This window comes from Bidens hawaiensis, unplaced genomic scaffold (genome assembly GCF_021521415.1).
Source record: "Bidens hawaiensis isolate Kalapana, Puna unplaced genomic scaffold, B.hawaiensis_p1.1 tig00034716_1, whole genome shotgun sequence".
NCBI lineage: Eukaryota > Viridiplantae > Streptophyta > Magnoliopsida > Asterales > Asteraceae > Bidens > Bidens hawaiensis.
The window spans coordinates 339-22,956 of NW_027496032.1; the positions used below are offsets into that span (position 1 = coordinate 339).

The following is a 22,618-nucleotide window of genomic DNA, read 5'->3' on the forward strand; positions in this document are numbered from 1 at the left end:
GGCGGCAAAACCCGCATAAACCCAAAAAACGGCAAACCTTCACGCAGGTCAGTTAAAGGTAAAGTTAAGTCATCCCACTAAATGAAAGTGCCGGTCTATCCGCATGAATCATGATAGAGGAAACTGAACACTAACCTATTAACAACCGCGCGTACAATTACGAAAGAGGAAGCAAAACTTCAACCTATTATCTACCACGTTCAAAGGTTAACTTATCCTAAACACTTAGAAATTTCTAAAAAGATGAGGAAAACCTCCACGCAGGTCAGATATAGGTAAAGTTTAGCCATCCTACTAAGTGCAAGTGACGATCCTACCCGCACAATCACGAAAGAGGAAGCAAAACTTCAACCTATTATCTACCACGTTCAAAGGTTAACTTATTCTAAACACTTGGAAAATTGCTAATTTAAACTTAAGTATGCAAGTCATATAACGTTTATAAAGCAAGTAATCCAGTGAAAATAGCGGTCTTACCCGCACAAAGATTTATATTTCACAATATTCATTACAAGAATGGCCGGGTAACTACCCGCCTACAAGAATATAAATCTATACAAGCTAAACCTATCCTAACAGTGGGAAGGGATCTTCAGGATCAAGCTTCAGGGCCACTTCCACTTGGACCAGCACCATCAGTAGAGCGTGGCGGTTCAAGGAAAGCTTTAAGGATAGCTAGCCCATCATCAGCAGCAGCAGCTTCGTTCACCTTCTCCACCACCGGATGCGGGAAGGCGGCATACTGATTCACTGCTTGGTCGTATACAGCTTCAGTATCCACATCAAATAAAGGGAAGTTGGAAGGCGGGATGCCTTTCTCAACGAACCCTAGACCAAGCAGGAAGCCGGCCTTTTCCCCATCCTCGTGAGAAGCGTTGAGGGCTGCGCTCATAGCATCGTTATAAGACGTATCCGCGAAGACCCGATGCACAACCTACAAGAGAATACAAGTATCAAAACATTTTCTATTTACAAAGAAAAGCGTGAAGATATAATGAAAAACATACCTGAGACAACGCTTCTCGAAGAAGCCATTCCTTGGCAACCAGAGCCTCCTGGAGGGCAGCTTGAGCTTGGTTACGGGCGCGTTCGGCTTCACTTTTGTTGAGGTTGGCAAGCAACACTTCTTTAGCCGCAGCCTCTTCAACGCCCTTTAGCTTCCGCTCAGTATGATCAAGCACCCCCCTCTGGTCCAAGATCTCTTGGAGCTTCTTGGCATCTTCCATCGCCAAGGCATCATGAGCCTGTTGGAGCGCCTCTAGTTTGGCTTTGAGTTCCTCATTCTCGAGTCGTAAAGGCTCAGCAACAGCTTCAGCCTTGGTGGCCCTCTCGGTTGCGTTCCGTGCAGTTTCCTTAGCCAGCCGAAGCTGTTCGTTAACAGCTTGGGCAGCCTTGGAACGGGCCTCGAGACGGGCCTGAACTTCAACCTCGAGGTCCTTGAAGGCCTTCTCCATTTCCGCAGCCACTGCGGTAAGCCTTACGTTCTCCTCCCGGACAGCCCGCGCCCGAGCTACTTCTTGAATGCGAGCTGCTTTTAACTTGTCGTTTTCACGACAAAGCAGCTCGACGCGCGGCTGCATCCGGGCCAGGAGAACCCGAAGCTCATTGGTTAGCCTACCCTCCTGGTAGCTAGCCATGGCTTCCCCCAACGCACCACTGGGAGCTGCGTGACGAGCCCACTCCACGCACTCCACAGGTGTGCGAAGGGTTGTTCCTCGGCGGATGTTCCATCGTGGAACATACACTTCATTGGAATCCGACACTGCAAAAAACAAAAAGCAGTTAGGAAAAGATGATAAAAAAAAGAGGCCAAAAGAACCCTACGCACCTGTAGGGTCAACAACAGGCCGATTGCCGCCAAATCCATCACCTGAACCCAAGGGAAATCCATCCAAGAGGTCAGGCAGATGGGAAGGAGGCAGAGGTTGGCGATAAGCCCAAAGCATACATGAAGGATCGGCTGTAGCTGCCGACGTCGGAGGCATGGAAGCCGCCGCGGTAGAAACCAACGGAGGTGAACTCACAATCGTGGTCGCCGCTGCGGAATGCGCAGAAAAAGTAACCGCCGGCTCAGTGAAAGATGCGGTAAATATGGCACTGACAGCCGGCGGTGATGTCATCACAGTTGGAACAGTTGGCTCAACGGGGGTGAGCAACTGAACCAACGGAAGCAGGCGCAGCCGCCTGGGTCGTCGCCTCAGGTAGGCTGACCAAGCCTACCGTCATGGGTCCGGAGGTACTCCTCCCCGCTCCACCCTGGAATGCGGTAGCATCCACGCCTGCGCAAAGAAGATAAGTATTAATGATGGAAAGCTACGAAGTTAAAAAAGGGGAAGTTTGTACTTACGGGTTTTCTTGAGCCTAAAAGTGCGGACAGGCGGGGGACGAACCCGATGGAGCCGGCCTCTTTACGCCGCTCACCGTCGTCCTGGGCTCTCCGGAGGTGACAGTCGCAGCCTCCGGAGCAGTGGTCCTATCACCACCCGGGTTCCCCGCCACCTCCTCGCTCTCGGTCTCTGAATCAGACCGAGGCACCGGATCGGCAGTGGAGGCCACCTTCGCCTTTCCCTTCCCGCCGGCAGCCTTCTTCTTCCGCACCAACGGAGGACCATCTGCGGATTCCTCATCAGAACACAAGATTAGAGGAATTCCAGCAGAGGTTTCAGCATTGAGGGGTCGAGGGTTGAATAACGCCTTACCTGGCCGCCTGGCGCTCAGGATCTCGTGGCCTGGCGGGTAGACCTCCACGAACCGATCCGCCGTCTGTTCAAGGATGGGCAACTCGTTCTCGTCTAGATCACGAGTACCCATCCGAGCGGGACTGTCAGCCTCCCGCGGATACAAGAGCGACTTCAAGTCGTTCCCCTCTGAAATAAAAGAAAAACAGTTAGAAGACAAACCTATACAAACAAAGAAGACAGAGCATACCGTAAGGAACAGAGTTCAAACCGTATTCAAGGACGATCGGGATCTTTCGCGCATCCGCATCCTTTCCACCCGGCTCATCCTGAGCATTACCATCCCGGACTCCGCAAAGCGGTAAACCGGAGATTGGACTCGGGATATCTTCGAGAACCATTCCGCCTCCTGGTAGTTGGAGGCGTGAAGGCTGGGAAGTGCTTGCCCATTCTTGAACTTCATGGCAAGGGGGATGGCGCGAGCGGAGATAAAAAAGAACTCCCGCTTCCATGAGCGAAGACTGCGCTCGGTTGCGCAAATCTTCAAACCCTTGATCCGGGTTATCAGAGTATACCACCCCTGGATGCACCTCCAAGAGTAGAAGGTCATCAGGCGGTCGACGAAGGGCTCAACGCCCAGAATCCGGCACACCTACTCGAAGTGGCGAATCTTCGCGATCGCCATCGGGTGTACCTCGGTCAGGTGTACACCGTGCCTCTCCAGGACACGGTACACAAACTTTGTCAGAGGGAATCTAAGATTCCCATAGACAAAGAATGCAGCATATACCCCGATCTTGCCTCTGGGGGCATCATACACCGTTTGATGAGGTTCAGGAAACTCAGGCTCGAGAAACTCGAGCATGAACTTCCTGACGATGTACTGATATAGATCGACAGGCAGAGCACACTGGCACTCGCCAGCAGTACTCTTGTCATCGGCGTACACCCCAGCCTCCTGGGCTGTAGCCTCAAGATCGTGAGAAGACATCTTGCACGTATGAAAAAGAACGATTTCAAGAGAATGCTCGACTGAAAAGGTGAGTATTCGCCGGAAATCGTTTTGAAGATGAAGAGAAAAATGAAAGTGCGGATTACAAAGAACCCTCTCCCCCTTTATATACTAATCGCAATTAATGCGATGAATTTAATGCGGAAGAGAGAGAAATCGAAGGTGCAATGAAACTATGACACGTGGCAAAAAGCAAGCTGGCAACAGCTGTTGAAAGGACGCGTGCCATTAATTTCGCGGCCACGCGCCCGAAAAATCGCGCCCACGCGCCTGAAAAAGCGTCTGGAATGACCAGGTACTGTCACGTCACCATAACTTCCTGCACGTCCTGACACAGTCAGAAGAAACCGTCGCACGACGTTTCAGCAGTTTGGACTGTTCTTATCCTTTCACCAACTCTTCGAATTTCAAAAAATTTCAAAAAGATTCAAAAGTAAGCGGGAAAATACCTCTTACCTTGGCAACCAAGTAACTGTAAGACAGGTGCGGGTACAGTGTCAAGGCAAAACCCTCCACATACTTAGCACCTGCAGGGAATTGAAGCCAAGAATACCTCGGCGACCAAGTAACTATAAGACGGGTGCGGGTACAGTGTCAAGGCAAAACCCTTCACATACTTAGCACCCGCAGGGAATTGACGCCGGGAATACCTTGGCAACCAAGTAACTATAAGACGGGTGCGGGTACAGTGTCAAGGCAAAACCCTTCACATACTTAGCAATCGCAGGGAATTGACGCCAGGAATACCTTGGAAGTAAAGTAACCGTAAGACGAGTGCGGGTACAGTGTCAAGGCAAAACCCTTCACATACCTAGCGCTCCGCAGGGAATTGAAACCAAGAAGGATCTTCTGGGCAATGCTTGCGGAAACGGGAATAACATCCCCGCATAGCGGGGAACGTCGAGAACTACGTTGTTTGAAGCTCCAGGATGGAATTGGTGGTTTTAACATAATTGATCACTATGTTCAAAACTACCAAAACCTCATGGAGAATCCACACAAGTGGGACTCAACGCTCCTGACTTGCGAGGAGGTTACAGACCTACCCGCATCATACCCAAAGATCAAGCAGGAAAGTCGGGAATTTCTGCAAGTGACATAAGGACTTCCGCGGGAAGAATCCCCATGGAAAACCTTAAAACTAAACCCTTTTCAAAACCCTTTGCTTAAGTCCAAAAGTTCACCTCACTTTATTAAACATTCATGAGAAGAACATTGGACTGGGGGGACTTGAAGAGGTAGGTCCCAGCAGAGCCCAGTTGGACCCGCAATACTCACCTTGAAGAGAGACGTCTGCGCAGAAACCAACTGGATCCGCAGGACCCACCATGCTCAGAGACGTGACGTCCTTACGCGCAGTACGCAAGCTGTTCCCGCAGGAAATCCCAATGGTGAAGTACTCCGCCTGTTCCCGCAGCTGCGGATACAAGCCATCAGGGAAGGCCACCCGCGCAGCAAGGCTACACGCACAAGGCACTTAGCTCTCAATAATTCAGTTGTCACCTGAAGGAATGAGCAAAGCCGGGAACAATCCCGCACAAAGGCGGGAGGGGGAATACTCCCGCCCAAATAAGCCAGTCCGTACGATACGGGAAGATCTTTTACTGTACCTGACGAGGTATGGGCAAAAGATCTGACCAAAGATACGACAGCTCATTGACAACAGTATGGCGAGCAGCATGCTCTTGTACTGTATGTCACTATTAGCCGCTGCCTACTCACCAACTCCTGTCATACCACGTGCATAGCCGGCAGTTGGTGGAAAAGGAATAGTACACAGCAGGCCTGGTCACTGTCAGCCGCTGCCTACCCACCAACTACCAGCATGGCACGTGCGTAGGCCACAGTTGGTAGAACAGGAATACTATTCAGCCGGCAATACCTTCTTGGAAACCTACCTTCGGCTATAAATACCCCAAATGGTATGATCATCTCATCTTATCATCTTATCATATACTATCTCGTATTACATATTATACCTGATATCTGCTCTAGCAATCTCTTAATATACATTTATATTCAAGAGCAATCTAGTATGATTCTCACGCCGGAGGGTGGTCACAATGAGGAACCCCCCCCTTCTCAGTGACGAGCTCACGGTGTCTGTTTTGCAGGTTATCAGAAGAACCATCTTTGCCGGGTCTAACCCCTCGTGGGAAACATCTATCTAACCCCCAGGTTATCCGTAATCTGCCTGGGGTCCGATTAGTGTTTCTTCAAACATTATTGTAACTTTTTTATTTCCATCCCATAAAAACTTTTTACTTGGAAGGTGAATTCTGCAGGTTCATTGTATGGAACATGGGGCACATCCACCTACCCACTAACCTTAACCCCACCCAACATCCCACATGTTACTTGAAAACCACACATTCTGAAGTCTATTGATCTAAACAAGCAAGCTTATTGACTGATTGACTAAAGTTTCACCATGCTCTTCTTTAATAACTGGAAATAGTTAATTTACAGTGAGATGCAATTTAACTCATATACCTTTTGGTTGTAAATAATCTTCTATTATAATGTGGTCTTGTGCAATATAACTGTTTTATCTGGCTATAAAAACTCAGTCGCCAGAACATAACCAAGGTCTAAAATGTTAATCATGTCGTGTTTTTTAGATGACGAGCCAAATATATACAAACATAAAAATTTCATACGAACCTAAAAGCCTTGTTAAATAGACAAACCACCCAAACACTACATGTGTGTCTAAGAGGGGGTATTACATGTAATGGCTAGATTCACCCTATGCCCAATAGCTAGGACCATGAGAACTTGATTCAAGTAGAGTAGTGGACCATAACCATATATAGAGAAGTTATGTGTTGAAAGAAAGACCATCTAAATATAGAACGTAATTTACATTATAAGATAAAATTATTTAGTTGGTTAGTAGTAGATTTCTTGATTTCAAGTAACTTATTATATTTCTCATGATCCATTCCTATAAGGACTATTTATGTAATTTGTGAGGTCTGGGTGATATTTTGTTTGTTTGTTTTCTTCTTTTCATTTTCAATTTGATTTTTGGTGTTTAATCAATTATAGACCATCTGCTTTAGTGCTTTACCACTTAAGATTTGACGGTAACTAGTCACCACATTACACATATGACCGATCAATGGTCGCACTTCATGGTTTTAGATAGGTCGGATTGGACAAAACGGATCATTTTGAAAGTTTGAACCAGTTCTTAATTATTTTTTACATTAATAGTCTGTATTAAAATTTAAAAGAATATAAACAAATGCTTATGGATATTGTGCTTAGTGATCTCAATCGTATCAGGTTGGCGTGTTCCAATTGAGGTGTTAACGATTTGAAATTATTAAACTATAAACTAACCCATATATTTATTTGTGCCTTGTCATGTTTAACTTATCTAAAATCATAATTGTCTGTGGATACGGGTAATAACTACCGAGTCCGAAACAATCAACTTTTCTTACTTAAATAATACATATTAAAAAAATTAATATTACTTTTAGAAATAAATAGTTAAAGGACAAAATCAAAACAAAAAAAAACATAAATAACTTAAAATATCAACATTTATCATCTCTAAAATCTAAATATAACTTTGTTTAAAAACAATAAATAAACTAACCCATTTATTAATATATGCCGTGTTCATATTAACCTACTTATTAAACATGTCGTGTTCAATCAAACATCTTTAATGAAAAAGGTTGTGTTAGTTAACCAATAACATATTTTCTTTTTTCGTTTCATGAATTTAAGGTTGTGTAGAAATTGACACCCTGAATTATACTTATGCATAATAGGTTGATAGTTACAAATCTTAAACCTACAATTAACTAATTAACTTGTTTTAAATGGTTCAGCTTATCGATTTATTTAAGGTGTAAAAAAACAAGTGTGTTATAACCAAAACATGAATAAGTACATGCTATAAAAACAAACACCAATATATTTTTTTGTTTTTTTACTCATAAATAAATACCAATATACTTTTTTGTTTTGTTTTTGTCTTTTTACTCATAAGGCCGAGTGTACGGGGCGACACTTTGAGTGAAAATGGGGCGATAAAATGGTAGAACACCCCCCCCCCCCCGGGCGAAAAGGGGCGGGGTAATCTTGTCGTCGTGCAATGAAGAAAAATAATAATATTACAATGAAATGACCGTTGTCAAACGGTCAAATTTAAAAAAAAAATTAAACAATATATATATATATATATATATATATATATATATATAAACATACACCATTCTTCTTCATTTTACATCCATTTTATACATAAATCATATCCAATTTCTTACAAAAAATAAACAAAATGAATCGTAGAAACAACTCGAACCAACCGAACTACCAACTCCCTGGTTTCGGTCAAGCGTATGGTTCGCAATCGAGCCAACCGAACCAACCGAACTACCAATTCCCTGGTTGTGGTCAAACGTATGGTTCGCAATCGAGCCAACCGAACCAACTGAACTTACAATGGAACCCGAGGAACCTGAACCAAACGAGCTATCCGTATCAATTTTCCGACCCGAACCTAAACATGTACGCCAACTCTCTCAGCCCCCAAAACACAATGCCGGCGTTCGGTTCTACACCACCGGAGTCGGAGCCGGTGACGGTACCGGATACGCAAACGTCACGGGCCTCCGGTTCAAGCAAAAACCCGACCCGTAAACACAAAAAAAAACAACCGGGGGAGTCGACGACGCAACGTAATCCATACAAATATTGGAGTGAGGAGGAGGAGGTGGCCCTTGCAAGGGCTTGGATCGTCATTTCGGAGGATCCCGACGTCAGTAAGTTTTTTAATATTAAGTATTTTATTAAAATTGTACTTATTGTTTATTAAAATGTATACTAATTGTGACAAATAATTTTAATTTGTAGCTAACTTTCAATCCACCGGGGTGTTTTGAAAGAAAGTATTTGAAGCTTGGCTCGATATAACCAAAAAACCCGAAGACTACCGGGGAAAAGAAGCGGTTCAAGCCCACTGGAAGGGGCTTAACGCCGATTGTCAAAAATTTGCCGGCATATTTAATCGGTTGCAGGGGCCCGGCTGGCGTACCGGACATAACGACGGCGACATTATAACTCAAGCCTTGAGCGACTTTCGAGCTCAGGGCCAAACTGCTGAGCGCCCCGGGAAACCGTTCAAGTATTTGAATTGTTGGAAAAACTGCGCGGTTGCGCGAAATGGGTCGGGGCACCAACCGTTCCCGTTGCCCGACGAGCCGGCTCACCCCGACCCTCAAAAAGGTCGAAGACATCGTCGTCGACAAATCCGAGCACACCAAACACACCCTCCGATGCTCGTAGCTTCTTCCTGGACGACACGGTTAATTTGGCCGAATATTTTAATATACCCGACGACGATGAGGTAAAGGAGTTGCCTCAACCACGCGGGAGATCGAGGAAAAATAAGGGGGAAGGTTCGTCGTCAACACGATTCAATACGAAGCCCGTTGAAATAAACGAGTTGGTCGGTCGTTTGGAAACAAATGCCACCGTAATTGGAGCCGACCTTCGAGCATCCAACAAATAACAAGAAAAGCTGAACCAGACGTTCGAATTAAAACAAATGAAAGACGACTACGAATCCCTCAAAGCGGAGGGGTTTCACGAGGATGCCGCGTTATTGTTTCAACGCCAACGTGAAAAAATGCGCGAATATTACAAATATTAGTTTCTTTTTTTTCGTTAGGTTTTTTTTTTTAATTTTTTTCTTTAGTTATGTTTTTTAATATTTTTAGTTATGTATTTTTTTAGGTATGTTTTTTTTGTATTTCTTTTTAATTTTAATGCATTTTTATTTAATTATTTAAATAAATTGGTTTTTATTTAATTAGTTTAGTTATAAAAAGAAAATAATATAATAACACACTGTGGGCCCAACTTGTAGCCCTTACACCATTACACCCCAAAAACAAATTTCCACTTCATACTCACTGAGTGCCATGTGTCACAATTCGCCCCCAATTGTAGCCCATCCACCACACATAGCCTAAGAGTCTTGTAACAAACTTTTCTATATTAAAATCAATCTACATGTTAATATTAAAAAAACAAAGTTATTCTTTTCTAGAACAACTTAAAACCGGCACATCCGGTTGTTTGTTTTCGTGCCCTTTTCTTTCTTACGTGACTTACATATTTTTTATCCCACTTATTTATAAAAAACAATTTAGATGATTGTTTTAAAATAATTTGGATGTATCAGTTACAAATTGTTAAAAAAAAAAGTTTACATTCTTATTCAATTTAATATCATGTGAGATTTTAATATGCAAAAATAGATATTTTTGTAATAAAATACTTGACTTAAAAGAAACAAATGTGAACATGTAGATTACCCCACCATCATGTCTCTCCTCACTTCCTTTCTTCCCTTTAAATGTGCATAAAGCGGGAGTTACAGATAAAGCGAAAAATAATAATCAACAAGAAAACACCATACCATATGACAGAGAGAGAGAGTGTAGCAACATAATATCATTATGTTCATCAACCTCTTTCTATCAATGTAGTAAAATTAATATTAAATAAATAATTTATCTCTGTGTGTGTGTGTGTGTGTTCGTCGGAGAAAAAGAGTACCTGAAGGTCACCGAAAAATGATGACGGGTCCAATCCAAGACCGGCATCTAGAAAAACAGATCGGATGCATGTCCGGCTTCCTTCACATCGGAAAACGCATTCATTCCATTAAACGCCTACCTGCAGCCACCGTCAGCCCAGCGGTTACCTCACCGGAAACCAACAAGCCAATGGTTAACACACCGGACGGTTTTCCGCCGTCTCCGGCGGCGAATATAAAGTTCTGTCCGTCGTCAACGCTTCCGAGATCACCACTACCGCTACCAATAATGCCGAGACTGTCTCTAGACAGTAGAGCCACAATTGATTCAAAAGGTAGTCTGCGTGCGAAAGAGATCCGGTCAGAGTCCGTTAATGGAAGCTTCGAGAAGCAACGAAGGTCACCAAGTGTTATTGCGAAACTGATGGGATTAGACCAGTTACCGTCTTCCGATTCGACATTATCGAGTCCTGAAACTATGAAGACGCCGGAGCTCCGGCGATCAGCGTCGGAATCCAGAGTTTCACGTGATTTGTTCCGGTCGAGGTTCATAGAAACCAATAATTTTCCGATAAATAAATCAAATCAAACAAACAGAGAAACAGTTATGGAGCCGGTGAAACATTCATCGCGAAATCAGAAGAATGAAATAACTAAAACAAGGTACTCTCAGCAGAGAAGAAGCTTCTTCGATTCAGCAGATATCTTCCCGGAGCCAAAGCAGACGACGGCGAGTAACTCCGGGAAGAATTTAAGACTGAGAGGAGTTAATGAACAGTCTAAGGATCTGGAAGCATTAAAGCATATTCTCGAAGCAATGCAACTCAAAGGTCTTTTACATTCTATAAACCGAGACAGCCACCGGAACTTCGTTTACGATTCAAACGAACTCCTCATGAACCACCAGCACCGGCGGTGGTCTCAACATTCTCCGTCAAATCGGAGATACTCCGGAGAGTTTTCACCACGAAAGGAACGTGGAGTGTTTGATCGGAGTGGAAGGAGTCCGGTGAGGTCTAAAAATTCACTAATTAATAGTAACACAAATGAGAAGAGAAAAGCGCTGATAATCGAAACTCAGAAGAGGTATCATGTATCCGTTGAATCACGAAGAAATTCGCCGGTTAATTCTCCTATACTTACACCGAAAAGAACCGGATCTGAACGTCATTCTGTAGTTACGAATCGTTCTCCGAGAAGCAAGAGGCCGTCGGAGAAGAGCTATTCAAAAGCAAAGGTTTCTAGAATAGTCGTTACGGAGGATGAATCGTCATCCGTTTCCGAAAGCTCCGGCAGTGCAAATTCTCACTTCGATCATGAGGTAAACAATCTGTCACTTTATTGTAATCAGCTTGTTTTTTTATTAGCTTTCGTTTATGTTTAAAAGAATGTGTGTATATATATATATAATATAAAAAATAATCACATATCTGTTAATTGTTAAATTATTCATCTTCATCACGTTGATGATTTATTGATTAACAGAGATCAAAACCGGAGGAATACAGAGAAGGAAAAAGCTTATTATCGAGATGTGACAAATTACTAGCGGAGATGAACAGCATCACGAGTTCTAACTCAGTGTTACCGAGTCCAGTTTCTGTACTTGACTCAGCGTTTGACAAGGACGAATTGTCGTCTCCGTCACCGGTGAAGAAACGCACTATAGATTTCAAAGGTAGTTACAACTTCTCCTGCCACGTGGCACAATCTGAGTGACTTTTACAATTAACGCCTTCGATTATTCGTTTTCGTTACTTTTATGACAATGACCTCACCAAATCAGTTAACAGTGTAATACGTACAAAACTTAACATACACCGGTAGTTACCGTCACGTGGCCAGTGCAACCTCACAGGCGGTTGTCATCGGCGCTCGTCGTAAAGTCAAATTATCAAACGTCAGAGACTAATTGAGTAATTGACTAATTTCATATTAATTTTATTTTATTTTTGTTTTAATCTGCAGATGTTACAGTTACCGTAGATCTAGAAGATGATGACATCTGGAGCTCTATAATATCTCCAGCAACATCAAACGAAGACGACGAGTTCATATCTATCGATTCCGATTTCACATACATCTCCAAAATACTCAAAGCATTAAAATACCTTCCGGACGAGTCTAGCGTCTTCCGTTATCTCGAAAAGCAATACTACGATTATGATAATAATAATAACGAGTCATCAACCGGTTCAAAGCTTCAACGGAAGCTCGTGTTTGACGTCGTGAACGAAATCCTTCGCCGTAACAGAGACTTACCACCGTGGAACGCAATTTCGTTAACGGAATCGAGTAACGCCGTTAAGGTAATTTGTACCGAGTTTAAGGCAATCCGTGAGCATGAAACGGCGGAGAATTTGTTGGATCTGATTTGTAAGGTGCTGAAAAAGGACCTTGCCGGAAACAATGGCTGGGGAGATCATCCGGTGGAGGTATCGGAATCCGTACTGTACATCGAACGGCTGATATTCAAGGATCTAATGAGCGAAACAATCGGAGATCTAGTTGAGTTTGCCGGGAAAACTACGTTCTGCGCGCCTCGAAGGAAATTAGTTTTTTAGTTTTTTTAAAATAATAGGATTCCGTTTAGTTTAATTTTCCCGCTCTCTTTTTTATACTTCTAAAATAATGTCTATGTTTTGATATTTTTCGATATTTGGTAGAAGCTAGTATCCTAATTCGCGTAAAATAACTGAAATGACGTTTACCTCAAAGAGTAAAAGGTAATATATAGTTAATATAGGGATGTTCGGATGTTCATTAACACCCCCTAAAGCGATGTTTATCGTCAGATAACCCCGAGATCTGCAAAAGCATTATCCTTAACGTCGCCGATGGCCTAAATGAAAATCATTAATATGACAAAAAGAAATATATGGATTGAACTATAGTGACAATTTTTTTTTACTAAATTGTAATTAAATTAAGTTATTAACTTAGAAAATGTGTATATATATGCGTGGTTGATCGTTAAAAAAAAGGGTGTATATATGTATATGTATGTGCCTACGTGGGGCAACTTGGACAAGTATATAACGGTTAATGTTGGAATCTGTCTTTAAATGGAGGTACTGAAGAAGTGAAGATGATATTTAAAGGAAGCATAAAATATTGAAATGGGATGTTGTGGTTGTGGCCACACTCTGACTTATTTATAAAGTAAAATACTTTACTCTTGAGAAAATTATAGTAAGGGACCTGTTTATAATAAAGAATTTTACTCTTAAAAAGATTATAATAATAAGTAAATGCTTATGATTTAAAAGAATGTAAACAAGACGAGCTGAATGTAAGCTATTTAAAGTCAGCTTAATAAAAGCTTGAATCAAGTTGAGTTTAAGCGAACTCGAGCATATAAATAAGTTCCTTTACTATCTTATACTAACAACTAGTAACAAGCAAGGATTTGACACACGACTATAAAAATTTGTAGAGTTCATTTTTCATAAATAGTTTTAATAAGAAGGTATAACTATAAAATATCATATGTATTATCTATTTAATTTAATTAGTGCTTATATATTCTCTCTCCTCACTTTTCCGTAACAATTTCGTATGAATACATACGTAGATCAAAATACTATAACGAGTCTTTGTATTAGTATATGTTATCGTGTAAGTAATATAACGATACATAAATTTACCAGTATATTCATGTATTAATTTTTATTTCGAACAACAAATTTTCACACATGTTCTACTCCTAACTATTACAGCTATGATTAAATTATTTTTTACTCCTAATTATTATACCTACGTTAAGGATTCGAGCACCGGGTTACACCACCGGGTTACACCAAAGAGGTTTGTGCCTCTTCACACCCTATAGAAAGTGAAATCACGTTTCATTTTTCTATTACGTGTGAAAGTACAGTGAAAATGAGGTGACACCAGCTTTCACATATGTGGCCACACCCCTTTAGTCTAAGTACTATGAGTTTTCTATTTGGAAATTCTCACAATTATAATTTTTTAAAGACTCAGTTGTAATTTTCTGTGGTTAATGTATTCATATGTAATGATATAATTTAAGTTTTATATATATGTTTTAGTCATTATACCATTCTCGATACCAAGAATTATATAATCATGTATTAAGATTCATCTCCAATATAAAATAAAAAGTCAAATAAGAGATATTTTATGATAAAAAAAAAAAGAAGATAAGAAGGACAAGGTTACATTCCTTTCATGTGGTGGGTCTTGGATCATATGGAACGGTATAAAGATGACACGACATGGTGGTTTTAGACACGACATGATGTGCCACTTTAGTTTTAGGAATCTTTTCTTAATTTGGTACAAAGATTGGATCCCTCCAATAGGGTCTATGTCAAGCTTATAAAAATACTAAATGTTTGTATATAAATACGTTAAATACCCGTACAAATATTGGTTGACTAAACTTTATTAAGAAGATAACAAAAACAAATGTGAAATACTTATATTAATGCGATACTAGATGAATGAATTTTAAATATTAAAAGTTGCTTACTGAATTTCAAGTATGAAAAAGAGAATATTGGATAAGAATCCTAAATATTAATTTTAAATAGTTAATATTAAATGTTAAATATTGATCATTAATTGTATTATTCATTATAAAATTAGTTGATAATGGGTGTAAGTGCAATAAATTTACACTTAAACTATACAAATCCGTTACTGTTTAATTAAAGACATATGAGTCATAATCTTTTTTTGATAAATGCATGACTATTTTTTTTATTGACCAACATAAAACCTGACTACCCAAGGTAATCCAATGACAAAATGCGATCTCATACGTTAATGACCGCATACAGTGATTGGTATCTCAAGCTAGAGGTGCACAAAAAACCCGAACCCGGAACTGGACCCGAAATAAATACCCGGAACCGGTTTTTCTAATACCCGGGTTTTTAATACCCGAACCCGAACCCGACCCTACCCGTAGGGTACGAATAGGGTATGCATTTTGACACTAAAACCTGAACCCGAACCGGACCCGATTTGTACCCGGTAATATACGAAAACCCGATTTGTACCCGGTAATACCCGAACCCGGAACCGAGGTTTTCCAATACCCGAAACCGGGTATTTCAAATACCCGATTTATACCCGAAAAATACCTTAAAAATACCCGAATAATACCCCTAAAAAGTGTAAACTTTTAAAAAATCCAATCTATATAAAAAAATACCGGAAAAAAACCCGAAAAAAACCCGTAAATAGAGTTTTTTCAATACCCGATAATAGGGTATTCAAATACCCGGTTTTAGAATACCCGGTTCTATACCCGACCCGAACCCGATGCATAGGGTATGATTTTTAGAGATGATACCCAACCCGAACCCTACCCGATTATTACCAATACCCGGTCATACCCGAACCCGGTTCTATACCCGAAACCGGGTATTTATAAAACCCGATTTGTGCACCTCTATCTCAAGCCCACCTTCTCTAATTCCGAGGAAGACCCGCCATCTAAACTACTATCCTTACTCTGTATTCGAGTTTAGCAAATAAATTCTTAAGAGTTATCTTTTTAGTGTCGGGTTTATATTGTAGATGTTATACTTTTGTTGTTAAATCCAGCTTTTAAAATAATATGAAATATCTCATTCCCTTCAAAAGTATATATGAATGTAAAAAGTTAATACACTTCTAGGCAACTCAAGGATTTAATGTATTATTTTGCTCAAAGATGTTAAATATACAATAATTACAATAAGGCGAAACAAAAAATGTACCTTTATGGCTTTATAGATACAAGTACAAAGAATTCCTAAAGAAATAATTGGTGGGCAAGAAAAAGCCCATTGACTGAGCCCATTCCTTGAGACTAGTGGTTTTAAATCTAGAACTAGAATGGGGGACATTCAACTTATATCATGAATTTGGTTAATAAGGACAAATTGCATAACATGTAATGTTGGGAAAATGTGACTTATCATCATGCATTGCTACGTACAAATGAAAGAAAACAAAACAGTATCTCAAAACTAAATATCTTTCTAAGTTTGTTTTCAGTTTTTAAATGTTAATAAGTTCTTTTTAAGTTTGTAACACGCGACTTTCTAGTGTGATACATATACAGAGAGACCAATTCCATCGATAGATGTCAATATGAGTCTAGTAGTTTCAACTTTCAACAAAGATTATAGTAACTATTATGGGTAGATGGCGGTGGTGTTCCTCGGTGGCCATACCACGACGATGGTGAGGTTAAAGAAATAAGTGGTGTGCCTTAGGTGGAATCTAAGGTTGATTTTTGAAAAGGTTTCAACCTGACAAGAACACAACTAACTTTGTTAATGGGTTGGACCGAAATACTTATAAATTTAAACCACGATGCATTCACTGGAAGAAAAAAGAAAAATGGATGGATTTGTTAAAAGTGGCCAAACCGTATAAACAAAAATGTTAGTTTACTCTATAATATAATATTTACAGCATAACTTCTTGCATTTTATAAGTTATATTGCTATTTACATAAGTATCTCTTTAATAATGAAACTTCAAACTCATTATTTATTTATATAAAGTAAAAGTAAATAAAAACCTAGTACTGGTTCTTATGTTTCCACATGCATTAAAAAATTGCCAAAAAACTTTTTAAATGAGGAACATGCAAACATGAGGTACATTTTATCCTGAAAATGATATAACGTGTTATATAGGTTGTTTGACTAGTCTATGACGACACACATGGTCTCAAACCTTTTATATTTTATCAAAATTTATATAAGTTACTTATTTCCTTTTGAAGCAATGTCCCCACCAAACTTTTTCTAATTTTAGCCGATTGATGGAATCATATATCAAAAGAAATATGGTACCCTTCGTTTAAAATCGACCTAACCTTTCATTAAAGATTGTATGAGCATCAATACCTTGGAAAGTTTCGAATAGCTACGTCATACGTCAACTCGTCAAGTACATAATAATTATTAGAGCAAATGAGACGTCGTTTTGATATATACAGTTTTAGCAACAATTCTTAAGTAAAAATAATCATATAATTAAATGATCTATAGTTTTAAAACATGCGACATTTTGTAATCCGTTTCTTTAAAAATGATAATTATATAGTTACATAAAGAACTTAAATACTTAATCCTCTGACGAACATGTTTTTGTTCTTGATCTCCTGCTCCTTATTTACACAAACACGTTCCCTCTTTTCCTACCTCATCTATACCATGAAAATACTGCTAGGGGTGATGACCCCTAACATAACGTGAACCATTTAATAAAGGTTTATTGGATTTTATTAATCCCAACTTTCATATTTTGGCTAGTAATAATCCCAACTTAAGAAATTCCCTCTGGCAGTCCCAACTTGTAAACTATTTTCCTCCAACGAACCTTATCTAACTGGGGTCTAACGTCATTAGTTTTTGGTGATGTGGCAGGTGACGTGGATGCCTACGTGTAAAAAAATAAACCCAGCTCAAGTCTTAGGTGTCTGTTTACATGTGTGTCGATCAAAATCAAGGGATTTTTAAGAAAATTTTCAAGCCCTAATCTCTCAATCTCTCTCAAACATAAAAAAAAAAAAATCCAACATATCATCAGAACGTTTGAAGCTTCGTTTTTTTCTAGGGCTTCTTCACTCCAGTCGTGTGCTACTACAAAATTAGATGGCAAAACACATCAACGTTAAGCTATGGTATGGTGGTACGTTTGAAGTTGCTAATCCCAGACTTAGGTATGTTGGGGGTAATGAAAAATTGCTAAGATTAGACATTGATAACCTTTCTTACTTTGAGTTAGTTGATTATGTCATGGAAACTGGCTTTTATGAATCTAAAGATTTCCATATGTATTGCTTTAAACTTGGTGATGGAGGGTTGAGGCGTTTAACTAGTGACAGGGATGTGATTAAGATGGGGAATACAACTGCTTTAAATTCCATTTTTGTTCTTGATGTATACATACAAAAGGGACCTATTAGTAAACCTCAAGCCCAACCAACCTACAAAACCTCAAGCTCAGCCCAACCCAGTAGCCAACCGACAATCCAGCCCACTAAAACCTACTAGCACCACCAGCTCTCCCAAGTACACAAAGTCTACTGCTAGAAAGGGTGACCACTAGTAGCAACTGAAACTATAAGACTTGCAGTTGAATCAAACACAGATATTGAAAAAAAAGATAAGGAGGGTTCATTTGGAGGAGGAGGGTTATAGTTCTGAGGCTGATTATATAGATGATTCTGAAGATGAATTATATGTATATGGATCTAGTGAGGATGATTCAAGTTCAGATGGCTATGATAAAACTCTTGATGATGAGGTAAGAGTTAGTTGTGGATCAGACGGGGATGATGATGATGATGATGATGATGATGAATGGACAGAGTCAGTTACTGCTATACAAAAAGTGAACAAGGAAGATGTTGAATCTACAAAGCTTTCACCATTCCTCCCTTGGCTAGTGAAAAATATTGGCCAACTGTTAATTGTCCTCTGGACCCACCTCCAATCAAGGCTGCCCCTGGTAGACCGAAGAGAAACAGAAAGAGAGACCCGCATGAAAATCCTAAAAAACCAGGTAAACTCACTAAACATGGTGGTGAAATAACATGTGGTAGCTGTAAGGAAAAGGGTCATAACAAGAAAGGTTGCACGAATAAGAAGAGAGCTAGAAGTCAAGAGGCTGGGGTTAAGAAACCAAGGGGAAGGCCAAAGAAGGCAAGAGTTGAAGCTACTCTAGAACAACATGCCAATTAGTCGTCGACCCAGGGGCACAGTCAACAACCGGGCAGTCAACAACTTAAGAAGTCAAGAGGAAGGCAGGGGTCAAAGGGGCCAAAATCAAGGGGGGATGTCAAAGGGAAGTCTACATGACACAAGAAGATTTTTTGCTTGTTCATGTATTTTGGTTTAAGATGTCAGTTTCTTTCGGTTTTAGTATGTGGGTAAAACTATGCTAAGTTCATGTATTTTGGTAGACTAATTTGTTGCAATATGACTGTTTTTGGTGAACTCGTGTATTTTCTAGTTTGATGCAACGGTTAATGTATTAAGATGCAATAATTAATGTATTTTGCAGTTTGTGTATGTTAGAATCATGTGTTTGTTTCCTTAGCTTGGGCTGCAGTTGGTTATTATTAATGGTATGTTGCAGTTTAATGCAATGGCAATGAAGAAATTTGTTAACTTTGTTATTGGCTGCATGATGTTTTATCATTCTGCAGATTGAGTGGTGTTAATGGGTTGGGTGTGAGTAGGTTGTAGACTTTGTTGGCTGCACCAATTAAACATTAGTTCAAACATTTCAGCTCTGATATGTAAATAAAGTTCATTTACTTGATGTGCAGATCAATGTTGAACCATTAAAATTAGACAATGAAGTGCTATCAAGATTCAAGGTTGGTAGCACATGTTCTTTGAAAGGAGCCATTGTTTTTAATTGAGATGATTGTAAAAATGAATGGTATTTCTAAGAAAATAAATGTAGTAAATGTGTGAGCCTAAACGAGCCAAGCCTAAAATATCTAGTTTGACCATGTTTGCGAGCCTAAACGAGCTAGTTTTTTATGTAATTTCTAGAGCTGTAAACTAACTCGACGTCCAACATCCGGACGTCTATTCGGTAAGATGTTCGTTTATGTTTGTCCGATTAACAAACGAACCGGGCATGAACAAGGTCTCGTCCGGTTTGGTCCATTTACAGACCTAGTAAGTAGTAACTTCTATTTTAATATTAAGTGTGTGGAGGCTGCTATATTAAGTGTTTGTGCAGGCTACTGTAGTTGGTGGTTGCATAGAATTCTGACGGGCCCAATGTTGCAGCTTCATGTCGAAGTTTAGATGTTTAACCAATGATGAGAATGTTTAACCAACAATAGATATAAAGTTATTCATGTCTTCTTTAAATAAATTTACGACTATTTAAAACATCTAAACTTATAAGGCATTAAGACATTTACTGTTGGGCCCGTTAGCCATAAGCCAAAATTCTCATCATTGTTTAAGGTTAGATGGTATAGGCATATTTTCTGCATAATATAAGCATTGTGCTTGCTGTAAGCATTAAAATTAACAAAACAACCATACATTAACATTAAAATACCATAGGTTTACAATCAAACATTAAAAGTCAAACAAAAAAATTCCACCATACTGCCAAGACAAAAATTACTAAACCTAAAGCATACGGTAGATTCCACTTGAACTTGATCATTGGCATATTCTCTTTTTAACCTTTTGCTCTCATCTTGTAAAAGCTTGTTTTCTAATTCCAAATTTTGTATCTTCAAAGCTTCATATCTACTTGGACATCATCCATAGCTTTGTACTTGCAGTTCATTCATCCATATCTACCTTGTTCTTTTATCACCTTGTCCACATCTTCTTTCCACAAAAATAATTTGCAGTCCATTCTCTACTCAGTAATATAAAATGAACAAATCAGACCAGAGAGGGCATCCATAAAATTCATTCTCAATTTGAGGACCATTACGTCTAACAACTTGAGCTTCCATCCAAATTAAGTATAAAGATTTGAGGGTTCCCTTTGTTTTGAGTGAAATTAGGGTTCGAGAATTTTAGGGTTACATGTAGAAGACGAAGATATATGTTTTGAGTGAAATTAGGGTTCATGTTTGAGCTCAGATACGTCATACGCATTGGATGGAGAGTACTGAGTAGGAATATATTTTATTTATAAAAATTAAGTTTTTTACATGTAAGCAGACACCTAAGACTTGAGCTGGGTTTATTTTTTTACACGTAGGCATCCATGTCACCTGCCATATCACCAAAAACTAACGACGTTAGACCCCAGTTAGATAAGGTTCGTTGGAGGAAAATAGTTTACAAGTTGGGATTGCCAAAGAGAATTTCTTAAGTTGGAATTATTACTGGCCAAAATGTGAAAGTTGAGATTAATAAAATCCAATAAACAATAAACAAGTTAACTTTAGGTTAACATGTTACATGTGTGTGTGAATCGATATGATTACGGCAAGCTACTCATTCACAATATATCAACTCATCAAGCCGTTTGATTTGTCTAAATTTTTTATAAAGCAATGCCCGCACCAAACTTCTCGAATTTTAACTGATTTATGGAGCATGATATATATATATATATATATATATATATATATTAACTGAAACATGACATCCTTCTTTAAAGCTCAGCCTAACTTCATAACTTTTATGAAGATCTATAAGTCTTAAGTGAATATAATAATTACAATAGTAAATGGCTATTGTGACGTATATAGTTCTGGAAACGATTCGTACATATAAAACGTTATGTAAATGATCCATAAGGTCAACCCGTTTACAAGCCGCTTATGGCCAATCTTAACATGTTTATAAATCATTTGCAAACCACCAACTTGATTGCAATTCGTCAACTCATCAAACCACCATTTAATACCATTTAATTTGATTTAATTAGCTATGGATACATAATTTTAAGTATAAATGGGTTATCGTTGATTAATATGTTTAACATGAATTAGTATATGAGTCGTGTTTGGGTTCAAAATCTATCAAACCACCAACCAAACACAAATCGCCCTTCTATCCACTAGCATCGTCTTTACAACCTTACTGCTAGATTAAAAAGATGAGAAGCAACAAAATGCAACAACTGAGACCACTTTAAACTATTAGGGGGTGTTTGATTCACGGAATGTTTTTAAAGGATCAGAATTTGAATTGAAAATGGAATGAATTCTATAGAAAATCCATAATGTGTTTGATTGGTAAACTTTTTGATGGAATTGAAATTTCTCTCCTCCTATCCACTCCTGAAACCCGAAACCCGTTCTGACTAAATTTTTTTATATGTACGCCCTCTAAGATGACAATTCTTAGAATAAAACATATGAATTAAAAAAAAAAGGAAGCTATTAAAAGCAAAAGAAAGCTTATATAATATAAGAAAGAACTATATGTTGTATAATAAATAAAGTACCCATAAAATAATACACACATGACTTAATAAACAATTACATCGACGTATAAGTGCAGAACTTTATATATGTCATGTTCTCACATTTTCAGAACTACACATTTCAAGTGTGAGTTACAATAACAATCAATAAAGTAAAGAAATATATACATACATGTGTGCTTATAAAAAAACCAAAATATCTAGCATGTGCCACCCGTATGCGACACAACCAAGCCTATAATATTGTCCATAAGGATAATTTTATATTTATTTTAAGGTTGAGTAGGAAATGAAAGTTGCAGTTTGGAATGTTGGCAGCAACAAGTCCCATGGTCTTGGTGGTTTTACTTTTGGTCTCATTAGGAAATACTGGGAGGATCTTAAACAACTGGCCATGAATATAATCACGGTCTCATTGATGTCCTGACTAAGGGATTCGTTAATAACGGCCACAATTCC

General features: G+C 39.2%; 1 protein-coding gene across 1 annotated transcript; it reads left to right on the forward strand.

Moving 5' to 3' along the window:
* The first annotated feature begins 9,973 nt into the window (after positions 1 to 9,973).
* On the forward strand, positions 9,974 to 12,825 carry LOC143586601 (uncharacterized). The gene is made up of 3 exons (XM_077068114.1): positions 9,974 to 11,576; positions 11,741 to 11,933; positions 12,224 to 12,825. The coding sequence occupies exons 1-3, from the start codon at positions 10,293 to 10,295 to the stop codon at positions 12,817 to 12,819; spliced, it is 2,073 nt and encodes a 690-aa protein (XP_076924229.1). The 5' UTR covers positions 9,974 to 10,292; the 3' UTR covers positions 12,820 to 12,825.
* The last annotated feature ends 9,793 nt before the right edge of the window (positions 12,826 to 22,618 follow it).

Excerpts from the sequence above, each read along its gene's own strand:
- LOC143586601 (XM_077068114.1), top strand. The coding sequence starts at position 10,293 with ATGATGACGGGTCCAATCCAAGACCGGCATCTAGAAAAACAGATCGGA. Across the intron at positions 11,577-11,740 it reads ATTCTCACTTCGATCATGAG|AGATCAAAACCGGAGGAATA; the intron begins GTAAACAATCTG and ends ATTGATTAACAG. Across the intron at positions 11,934-12,223 it reads ACGCACTATAGATTTCAAAG|ATGTTACAGTTACCGTAGAT; the intron begins GTAGTTACAACT and ends TTTAATCTGCAG.